General features: G+C 38.9%; 1 protein-coding gene across 4 annotated transcripts; it reads right to left on the bottom strand.

The window, feature by feature from the left end:
* Positions 1–1,415: 1,415 nt before the first annotated feature.
* On the bottom strand, positions 1,416–11,824 carry kras (v-Ki-ras2 Kirsten rat sarcoma viral oncogene homolog). Of its 4 annotated transcripts, XM_029522047.1 has the most exons (6): positions 11,446–11,824; positions 9,043–9,161; positions 8,015–8,193; positions 7,518–7,677; positions 6,057–6,181; positions 1,416–3,957 (listed from the first exon to the last, which is right to left on the bottom strand). In XM_029522047.1, exons 2-5 carry the CDS (start codon positions 9,151–9,153, stop codon positions 6,062–6,064), a joined length of 570 nt encoding a protein of 189 aa, XP_029377907.1. In that variant the 5' UTR covers positions 9,154–9,161; positions 11,446–11,824; the 3' UTR covers positions 1,416–3,957; positions 6,057–6,061. The 4 variants fall into 4 exon arrangements, 3 of the variants coding, with proteins under 3 accessions (XP_029377907.1, XP_029377908.1, XP_029377909.1); XM_029522048.1 differs by lacking the exon at positions 6,057–6,181 and having other exon boundaries at positions 11,446–11,822; XM_029522049.1 differs by lacking the exon at positions 1,416–3,957 and having other exon boundaries at positions 6,061–7,347.
* Positions 11,825–12,169: the final 345 nt, after the last annotated feature.

Raw genomic sequence — 12,169 nt, forward strand, 5'->3', positions numbered from 1 at the left:
TCCTGCCTCATCAAGGCTGGGTCAGGAACCCAAATCACACAATATATGTTGGTCCTGACAAGAGAATAGCACACACAAATACTTACGGCCTATTGATGTTGCTAAATATTTCCCCAGTTTTAACTAGTCCATCATGTTGAACCTAAGGCTCTTATGAACACAGAGTGCTGCAGTATATATCCCATTAATAAGACTGCTTTTGCAGTCATCATCATAATCACTGTTAATTGACTTTTCTTTTGAAAGTCCTATATTTTAATTTACTGCAAAAGCTGATTTATTAACTTAACTGTTGTCGGCTCATGGTATGTTTTTCCTTTATTTTTGGGGTTACTTTGATTCGTGGCTCAAAAGTTAAGCATCACATAAATGTTGACATTTTTTAAAACTACTTTTATATAGACCTGCAATATTTTACTTTTCATACATGAAAAATATCTGAATGGTGTTAAAACTTTTTATGTTTCAACATTGAGATTACTGTTGTTTAAGAGCATTGATTGCATTTAATAAATGCCTCAAATGACTAAATACTTATTCTTAATGAAAGGATTGTGCTCTCCTCACTTTGCTGCAGCAGAATATTGGACTGACTGTTGAATAATACTTAATCTAATTTTGGGATTTACTTAACTGGAATGAGTCACTTAATGAGTTTTAAAACATTTAATCCAATATAAAACATTCATTAGGTGTACTAAAAAATAGGTTTATAATTTTCATGAAATTTAAGCTCTTACAAAATGTAATAGAGAGTAATTAAATGATTTGATTGCTTCAATAATTAATTTTCTTTCCTTCATGAAAGATGGGAAGAATGATTTGACAGTAAGCCACAGTATGACTGTCATTTTATATATCCTCTCTGATCACTGTTATTACGATGAAACTATTATTTATTTATTTTTAATTCATTTTGGAAACTCAAAAGGAAAAAAAAAAAAAAGAAGAAGTTGGATTTTACCCCAAACAACCGCCCAACAACTTGACAGTAAAATGAGGGCCAAAGAAATCTTATTCCACAAAATAACTGCCTGCTTTTCCATCTCAATTTAATATGTTTAGTCATGATTCATTAAGGAAAATTGAGACACCTAGTAAAAGCTTAAAGTATGTTCACTACCTCTTGGAGTGTGAACAGCTGGAGAACACCCTTAATTTGTGACCTTTGAAAACAACATCTTCCAAAATGGGTGAGTAGTGCCATCTGCAGGGGAACGTTGATCAGACACACAAACCAAACGCATGGTGATACCTTTGAAAATTAACATTTGTGACAGCTGTAGCATCGAGTGTTGAAGTGCTCTAGCTGTACATTTCTTATTTGTTGGCCGACACAAATGTGTAATTAGCTCATTCAAGCTTAATAAACTTGTGTTTTGAAGAAAAGGAGAAAAGGAAAAGTTGGATTCCTCTTTACTTTGTTCTTTATTACACATTAAATAGGAGTGGTGAGATTCATGGCAAAAAATAGACTCATTTGAGATCAGATCACCACTCTACACTGCCCACAACAGGTGTGCTGTAAAGTGGTCATTCATTCACTTCCCTAGACCTGGACCCAGTCACACTCTAGTCACATACACAGAGCGGAGTGAAACTCCATTAAAGCAACATTCATTTAGACACACCAACGAAATGAAGCACAATTTACAAAATATGCACCTTTCAGTATCACAACTATACAAAGGTTGTTAAAATACGATCCAGGTATAAATGATACATTTCGGAAATCAGCTGTTGGCACGCAAAAAAGGAAGGGGAACATTTCAAATATTTCAGTAAAACTACTTTTGAAACAGTATTGTTAACAAGAGGGTTGCGTAATTTAAAAAAAAAAAACAAAACAAAATAAAACGCATTAACAGTTATCTACTTCATGAAAGAAAGAGGTAATAATAAACTGGGTCAAAATTAATTGATTCTAAAAGCAATGAAAAGTATCTGGGTTTCTCTTTGTCAATGCCATTGCACCCTTGAAACAAATTCGTCTTTTTCATGAGCACAAAGAAAATGATGTCTCGGTACTTTCTATGGTCTAAATATAGCACCTAATGCAAAAAAATAAGAGGCAAATAAACCCCAGGAGAACGGCTTGTATACATGCTGCAAAAGGTGAAATATGGTTTGACCCGGGAAAGAAACTATAACTTTTTTCTTTAATAAATTCAGACAGTTTTCTCTAAAAACCAATTTTACGGCAATTATTGCCTCATTTACAAACATCAGTTCCAGTTACATCTCCACAGTTCATGGAAATGGTGAGAGACGGTGGCAAATTATTCTGCTGGACAATCACATCTGTTGAGAGGCAGCCCACCAGGAAAAAAAAAAAAAAAAAAATGCCAACACTATGGGGAATGAATCCAAAAAGCTCCCATGTTGAAGAATCAGAAAAGACATTTTAAACAAACTTTTTGACACCACACCAAGAAAAATATTCCTGACAGCTGCTGAAAAGATGCATTCTGCTTTCTAGCCAGTCACAAGCCAATGAGTCAACAGTTTTAAGGAAAAAAAAAAAAAAAAAAAAAAATGCGTAAGGCATATCTTTTGCAGCAGCTCCTGGAGAACCGCAAACCCTAAAATGTGGCATTTAATCTAACAGTCTGTTTAAACATCATGCCCTCTATCAGGAAACCTTTGACAGGTGTAACCTTGGTTAACTCATTCATTTAACTGAAATCCTGTGAAACAAATTGCAATAAAATGATTATTGTCAGGATGAATAAAAACAATCCTGTAGTCAAGCCTTAGAGGAAAAGAAAGGCAGGTAATATGTAACCAGTAAGGTCAGCCAAGCCTTCCAACATTAGCTCGTGACATGGCATCAATCCCTGCGACATAAAATTACTCTGACCAACACAAAATGAGGCTGCTAGTCCCATTTTATTGTCACAAAATGGGTAAAAAAAAAAAAAACTTCCTCCTGGATCTTTTTTTATCTGTCACTTCTCACACAAAAATGGCGGACTTCTTTCAAACAAAATCAAGTATCATTATTTATAATCCATAGAAGCTAGGTTTGGGTCAGAATTCCTCATAGCTGACTCTGTAAAATGTATCACCCAGAGGCAGTGTGCGATACCCATGTCACCTCAGACAGAACACGTGCAAAAAGAAAGAAGGGGAAAAATAAAAAAAATAATTTGTCTCATGTAGGCAAGAAGTAACTCCCCACATAATACAAAGCATTGACAAATTGCAAAATAATTAATTTCAAGTTGGGGTATTAAAACTTTCTGAGAAGAATAGGAGTCTGCATGCATACCTATATCAGTGATGTAGCTGAGTCATACCTAAAGGTCAGAGATTGGGGTCATTACACAGTGGGCGGAACATTTGGATCTCATCTGGCTGAATGTTGGTCCTTTCTTCATGTCTGTGTTGTCTGCATGAATTGGGATGGAATTTCTTTCTTTGGCATCCCAAACTCAAAAAAGGGCATTACAGTGCATTTGCATGAACTTTTATAAAAGGCGAAGAATAACCCAAGGTATTAATGAAAATTTTGTCTAACATGAGCTCTGATGCAATAAGCTCAAAGCTCTGCAGTTCTATAAAATGATCCAAATCAACACAATCAACTATAAAATCTGGCTGTTGGACCAACATAAACAGGCATCTGGCACTAAACTGAAAATAAAGCTTATTGATGTTGAAGTAGCAGATAATAGAAAGGCAGGAGAGAGAAAAAAAAAAAAAAAAAAAAAAAATCAGGTCAGGGGTAATATTCAGTATGGTGGGTATTGAGAAGGAGCTAATAATTTAGTGTAATGTACAAAATGTATTATTTTAACTGTTCAACATAGTTAGTCTGTCTTGAAAATGGGTGATTATTCACATCAGTGTACACTTTGTCTTGGACTTCTTTTTCTTCTTTTTGCCCTCCTTGCTCATCTTCTCCTTATGCTTCCGGATTTCTCTCACTAATGTGTAAAAGGCATCATCGACGCCCTGGAGAAAGAATAAAAAATACATTGGATTAGTTTTCATGTCGATGTCATTTGATTCTGAGGTCAAATGTTACAAGCAGCTAAATTTAAGTAGTAATTCTTGTACATTAAAGGATATTTACATGATCACTGTACCCAAAACTAAATACGAGATAGCCAACCCTTACATTTAAATCGAACTGATATGTAGGATTTCATGCCAAAGATAAACAAAGTTTTTTTTTCCCGCCATTTTTTTTTTTTTTTACCTGTAGCAGTTATATTATATTGTATTTTATCAAGTAAAAAGCAGAAATTAAAGAGTTAAATCCCCCCAAAAAAAATCTTGGACAATTGAAGTCTAATTCAGTTTGATGTGGATTTTTTTTCCTCTCATCAGAGGCACTTAATCATCAGTGTGACATACATCACAGTGCAAGCGAGTTCCTTTGACTAGTTCAGGCTACATGAACCTGTGTCCTGAGTAGAATAAGAGTCAGGCAGTGGTGTCTAATTGACAATTGTCAATTATACAAACAGTAGCTGCAGTTACATGAGCCAGTTGCTTTCCGAATGAAATCTGCCAAGATACTCCCACAATGTGTTTAAAATACTGCTGAATAAAATGACAGAACAAGTTGTCCTGCTTACATTTGCAATAATCTACGTGCAGTCCGCCAACGCAAACAAACGATGGATCTGCATTAGCACTTGGCACCGCTACGGATTTAGTGCTGTGGGTTTGAACTGAAGCAGCAGTTTTATAAAAATACTTGACTAACACAGTTACTGAACAGAAGGCTTGCCTTCTGTTTATAATGCTAAAACTAATAAACATAAAACTATTCAAAGATAGAAAGATGCACTACACTAAACTGTAGGAAACTTTAATGAGCTGTGAATAACAAGGGAGTTACATCTTCCTCAGTGAAAAGCTTTGGTTTAAGCAAAGAAGAGAAATTTTAATAGTCCAAAATTTGTAAGTGTGAAGAGTGATACTACTAGTGTGATGTTGATAAAAACTCTAAACCATTTCTTTAAAACTGGACAGTTTTTTTTTCTCTGGGGTGTTTAAACAAAGCTTTCATATTCTCACTGAGTTCTCAGCCAGATTACTGGTGAATAACAGGCTTCATGTAAATGCAGCCAGTGTCTGCTGATACCACAGTGAGTCAAACACATGAACATCAGAACAGTTTGGAACGTGCAAAAAAAAAAAAAAAAATATATATATATATATTATTCTGAATCTGCAAAGACCTGTGAGGTCATTGCAGATTGTGACAGAGACAGAGCAAGAAATGAAGGGATAAAGATGAAAGAATGCGTGGGCAAGAAAAATATATCAAACATTTTTTTTATTCACAACAAATTTACCAGTTTCTTAAACTTCCTCACACATTTCAGTGCATGATTTGGTCCCAGAATCACCATAAAAACTTTCAATCACACACGCTCACCAGTCCAAGCCCCCTTTTCTTCATGTTGATTTCAGCAGATTAGGACGCTTTCACACTGGTAGTTTATAGTCTGAATTCAGGAGAAATTGTAAAAGGAAATGATTTTTCTGAACCGGAGCGCAAACCAAGAAGCCTGCACCAACCATAACGCACACATTTCAGAACCTTGTTGGTTTCTGTGGCTCTCCGTCATGTTGGGCATTTTTCATGGAAGGGGTACCTGTGCTCATCACCCTAATATTCTTAGCCTATTCAGATGATTGGGTTTCTTTAATCATGCTCATGCAGCTCTGTCTACTTTGTACACGTTGTCACATTACCTTGTGCAAATTTGGATAAACACAAGTTTTTTTAAATAAAGAATACTAAATGTATCCCAGGAACATATTCAGACTTCGGTGGATGAACCCAGTGTGAAAACAGTGTTAGACATTAATCAGACGTGATACAAAGACTCTGAAAAAGGAAGAAATCATCAGCTGTTTCAGCCTCCTGTTAGAGCCTCACCACAGCCCCAGTAGAAACCAGCAGGTTAGCTTTGAGAAACCATGAAGCACCAGCTCTCACTGCATGTCTTATCCCATTGCCTTTTCCACAATCCCGACTAACAACACAGACACAGACACACAGAGCCGGTAGGCGCACTGCTGCATTCACTTACCCCTTTCACATCAAAACACACTTTTTAAGCTTGACACAGCGCGGCGTCTTTTCTTCCTTGCTGAGCTTATTGAGCCGGTACAGCCTGATCTCCCGTACCAGAGTGTAAAAGGCATCTTCCACTCTCTGCAGTATGAAACACAACTTCCCTCAATCTTGAGGAATACAGGGCGATGCACTACATGTACGCATGTGTTAAAGCCTACATATACAAAAGGAGCTATGCAGACTAATCTGTCTGATGTGTACCTGCAATATCGATCCTCTCATATCATCACTGATATGCCACAACATACTGATCAAACACATGGACTAACTTTATTATCTCATTTTTGCCATTAAAAATGTCACAATTACAATCCACATTATCTTAACTAAACTTATTGGTTACCTTTCAGGTCCACCGTGTAGTGAGTGATGCTAAAAAGATTAGGGAGGAGTTATCGATAGCTGTCTAGCCTAAAATAAAGAAAGTGCATCCATTTTGTTCATGCATTATGTGTGGGACAAAGCCCAGAGACCACACATGAAATCACAGATTTGGGAAACACCAGGTGGCTTTAAATGAAAGAGATTTGCTTGTCCAACAGTAACAGAGTAGTGTAGATAGTGAGTTATTGGTACACTGAGGTAGAAATAGGTGAACAGAGTTGGAAGAAATGCATCATGGTGCCATTAATTTCCCCACACCAGAAGGAGGTGTGATTCACCCCAGGTCAGAGAGACCATAGAAAGATATGTTTACAGATCACTGCCTCAGTCAGTCAGCCACCTGAGGCCATGTTCACATCACACACCATTTGATCCGACGCCGTCACAGCAAATATTCCAACACCCAGTCACAGTAACCAGTAAGCAGAATCATTAACCCCCTCCTGAGTAATTACACACAGTTTGTACTCTCATGCAGACTCCTTGACACACATTTACTGATTTGTTGATTTACAATGCAGGATCCTTCCCAGAAGGCCCTAATGATGATGAAATTTCATATAGCCATGACAAAGTAGCATGCAGTGATTACATTATCACCCATAAATAAAAAAATTCAATTAACCAAACAGGATTTAATGATGTGCAGCACATTGCTCAAGACATTTCCAAGTGACATTATGGTGGGCGGGGGGGGAGATAAAATAAAATAAAATAAATCAATCAGACCATCAGAGCCACTGAATGTGACACAAATCAACAGCACCCCATGAATCAAGACCTTCACATTTCTCGTGATCCCATTGCCACAATAATCAAGCCTCAGCAAGAACCCTGTCAAAATCAATGTGTTGATTCGTCTGGAACGAAACAAAATTATTTCAGAGCGAAATTTATGGAAGTACTGCTGTGTCTCACCAGTCAACATGCGCTACTACATGTAGTGGAATACCATAACATTTTAGTGTCAGGTTTGAGAGTTGAACTGTTTGAGTCTTGGGGGTGTGGTGGTCTCTGACTGGACTCTCACCTGTCTGGTTTTGGCTGAGGTCTCAATAAAGGGAATGCCGTAGCTGCGTGCTAAGTCCTGAGCCTGCTTGGTGTCCACTGTCCGGGACGGGAGGTCACACTTGTTGCCCACCAACACCATGGGGACATCCTCAGAGTCCTTCACCCGCTTAATCTGTTCTCTGTGCAATAAAAGACACAATAGAGGGATGATTTGGTTTTAATTTAGCTCACACCAAACTGATGGCCATTTCATGTGATAGTAAAAAGGTTCTATCTGTTCACAATAACTAGAATGAAGTTACAGTCAGCATGAGAACAGGTGATTGTTGGCTGCAACCTATTCGGACATATACACATGATCTCTGACTGGACTCAAACTCGATATTCTATGATTACAACACCTCATACCCCAAAGCTAATATGGCACCTTGAAATGTTTTAGCCTTTTAGCTCCAATTAAAACAGTACGTTCACACAAGGTGGAAAGACTCCTGCCCCTTGGGTCTCTTAGCTCACCTATAGTGGTGAATGTCCTCAAAGGACTTGGTGTTGTTGATGGCAAAGACACAGAGGAAGCCCTCCCCTGTCCTCATGTACTGGTCCCTCATGGCACTGTACTCTTCCTGACCTGCAGTGTCCAGGATGTCCAGCAGACATGTTTCTCCATCAATCACTACCTGCTTTCTATAGGAGTCCTGGAAGAGCAAGAGGTCAGAAAGTTATAAGGACTCTGGGATTAAGTGGCTAATTAACAGTTTAATTTTAAAAAAGAAAGAAAAAAAAACCCAAACAAACAGGCAGTTGTAGATGAGGTGGTTTGATTGTGATATAATAAGCAACTGTGTGTGATTCAATGACAGTCAAAATATTTTTTTTCTCCTTAGTTGCATTACCATCCATGTGACTTGAGTTGTAATAAAAAAAAAAAAAAGTAAATATATTCCTTTTCATAAGTTAAATTTAACAGAAATGCTGACATATTGTTTTTGCAACATAATTTCTAATGTATTTTACTGAAAGATGCCACAGGGCTAAATGTAATTATTGCCCTACTCTAGTTATTGTAGGACACTCCCATTTGCCATCTCCCAGACTTCAAGCTAAAATGAGGCCTTAATTTCCACTGTGTCAAAGTGTTCCAGCTACACTGATGGCTAGACTCTGATCCAGCACAAACAATTACAGTGTGATGCAGAGAGTAGCCACTGTTTACCATGTTATTTTTCATATTCAAATAATCTATAGTGAGGTTCTAACGTGTCACATCACATCCATAACTAATTTCAAATGAAATTTGATTTCCCACCCCCACCCCACCCCACCCCACCCCTCCTCCTGAGAAAGCAGGCAAGAAGCCACACATGGAAAGTTAATAAAAACCTGTTTGGTGTCTTTTTGAAGACTTAACCTAGAAGAACCTGCTGCAACCTTTTAGAAGACTTTCTCCTTGTTCTGCCCCTTTACCAAATACACACAAATCCTAGGAGACAGTTATGTATTTGAGAGCACAGACATTCACATTCATGCATGCACAGTTCCTTTACCTCAATGGTGGGGTCATATTCATCCACAAAGTGATTCTGGATGAGTTGAATGGTAAGCGCGCTCTTGCCAACACCACCAGCTCCCACCACTACCAGCTTATACTCAGTCATTATTTCACCTGTGGAGCCAGAAAGAAATCCTTACACACACATTTCTCAAGACACAGTCAGTCGTCTGGCACTGCATCAGGTACTGGGAAGCATAATGCAAAGCCTTAGAAGGAATAGTTTTGCGGGTTTTTAGCTCAGAAACTTAAGTGTTTGTGCACCCTAAATGTTTTATTTGTGACCAGCTGGTAATAACTTAATACTTTGCCAGCTAGCTTCATTTGCATCTCATAATTTCTGTATGACAACCAATGGACTTGGTAGGAAATCTGTACCCTGAGGAGTGGTGAAATGAGAAATTCTCAATGTATAAACAGAACTTCCAATTTTCAAGATTTCATTTCTTTTTTTTTTAATGTTCAGATTAGAATCGACCAAGAAGCTTGGAAAAGTAAATCACAACAAACAGAATATGACATTTACTTTCATGTAAAATGAGAAAATAAACACTGAAAAACTGGACCTGAATTCAGAAGCTACTATCATAATAAAGTACTGTCAGCCTCAAAACATAAATAGCATATTTATATATATATTAAAAAAAAGAGTTGGCTTGACCTAAAATGTACCAGACTACATAGCACATATACTAAGTTTGTGAAGCAAAAGCAAAAAAAGCAGTTATGTATCCCCTGAAGGTGACTAATTGTCTAAATCCACCACATCCACAAGTATATTCTTAGTAGCGGCAACACAACAGAAGAGCTCCAGGCAGAAATCTATGACATTGTATTAAGGCTCCAGCATTGACATGCAACTGGGAAGCTCTCTGTTCTGTTGTCTGTCTTCTTTGTGGAGCAGCACTCATCAATAGTGGCAGCTGGTCTTTTCAGAAGTTACAGTACTTACTGCTCACAGCTCTGCACGGCCTGCAGTCAGGGAGGAGCTCCACTGAATATTATTGCCTTGTCTAGACAAACAAAAACTAGAACGCAGTTTGATGGGTATTTTCCCAACAAAGTAGCACAGTGGAGAGTGTTCGGTAGTAATCATTTGCTACATTTGTTAGCGCTCAACACTTTGACAAAACCTCCTGAACTGATCAGACACATGTTGCAGGGTCTGTGATTCACACATATTACAGAGAAGCTGATCTGTTCATAAGAGGGGAAAAAAAACAAACTCATCTTTACCTGAGCAGATAAGACAACATGAAGCGTTATACTTGAAAGTTTTCTGCCTTATGCCTAAAAGTGCACCATCACTGTTTATCTTATTTGGCTGAGAGGGAACCTTTAAATGACTTAATTTATTACATGTACAACTAACTGAGTACACAAGTTCACTCACTGGGGTGTAATGAAGGGGCACAGCACATTTCATGGTTGATAATGGGCAAAGCCTGCTTTCCCACCCTCCTCTATGCAGTGCTCAGTAAAGCACACCTTATGGTTGACATATCCTTTATGCAAATTGCAATTAAAATCGCAGGTTTTGGTGCTGAAGAATTAAAATAGGGAGAAAAATCACTTCCTGAACAGTCAACTTTGATTGTTGTTGGGCTAATGCTGACACTTTAGTATTTGACAACGAGGTTTTGTCCAATGGAAACAGACAATTTACAAACAACGTGTGGCCAGAAAAGTCAACAACACGGTGCGAAGACTAATGGCGAAATTAGAGGCCATGCCAATATCTGGCAACTTTCTAACAGTTTGTCCTTTGTGAGGCAGCCCAAGTTAAAAACGGGCCTCCACACATGAAAACCCGTGAGTGTTGGTTTTTTTATTTTGTTTTTGTATTTTCTGGCATCAACTGTTGGAGCAGGATTAAATATCGAAAGGACTTTAATTTAAATCCACTGCCCTGTGCCCTCCGCGGTTGCCAGATTGGTTATGTAAAAACCTCCGACCGCTGTCCGCTGTGCTAATAGCTAGCTTAGATAGCAGCTAAGCTAGCCCCCCCCCCCCCTTTCCCCCACACACAAACAAAAGTAAGCTAACTTGCCCCAGTGTGCTAACCCAGTGTGATCTACATAAATAATACATTATTGCAGAATTGTCTGCGCCTTTTGTCCAAAAACTGTCGGCACCATTCATTCAAAGCGGAAGGGTGCAGATTCTGACGCCGCCATTGAAAGGCTAACCCAGAGGTCTGCATTGCAGGGCCAGACGTTAGGTTCACAACTGGGCGTAGTTTACACTAACGGGGAGAAAATTACATTTTCTCACCATAATGATATTTTTCAGTGGTCACACAGCGGACCCGGTGAGATTACACCCCAGATTGGAGAGTGCAGCCCCGTTAGAAACCCCAAAGGACCGCACATGTATGAATCTTGTCCGTCTGTTTTACCTTTTAACGAGTGGAGTTCCGCGTCCGAAGTAGCGACCGAACAAGTCAAGCTGATAATCCTCTCGTCTCACACGATCTCTGCATTTCCTATTTCACACCGAAACGCCCGCATGTAACTCGGTCTACCTCGTCTCAGAAGCGAACTGCAACATGCGGAGGGTGGGGGGGTTAAAAAAAAGTGGACAAATTAATCGATTGAACTTTCCATTTGATCAGCGTCCGGCCTCGCTGCTCAGGTTGGCCTCCTTTACGCGAATATGGGCGGATACCGGGGCGCACTTTACCCAGAAAGCATAGCTGAGGATCTCAACCGGTTTGGGGCATGTCACTGGAGTCTGTGTCGCAATACGAGAAGCACGCTTTCTTTTGTCCTGTCTTTACATCACTATTATTGATCAGAGTGCGTTTATACGAGTCCCAGTGTCCCCCCCCCATCAGTCATATGCACGTTGTTTTTGTGCAAGTACAACTGGATTTATTTCCAAACACAATCCCACCGCGAAACCATACATCGAGTCACATACACATTTTTAATTATCACAAATAATAATAATGTGACAATGTAGGTCACATGTCAGTCTGAAGATGCCTCATTTAGTTTGGTGAGCCCCTGCTGCTGCTCCCTGCTGCAGAGTCAACAAAGCCTAGAGGGCGACTCCACTATATATAGGCTCTAAATATAACTGGAATGTGCTGGAGAGACGTCATTCCCAGGCAAGGAAAT

Source organism: Echeneis naucrates, chromosome 16 (genome assembly GCF_900963305.1).
Source record: "Echeneis naucrates chromosome 16, fEcheNa1.1, whole genome shotgun sequence".
Lineage (NCBI taxonomy): Eukaryota > Metazoa > Chordata > Actinopteri > Carangiformes > Echeneidae > Echeneis > Echeneis naucrates.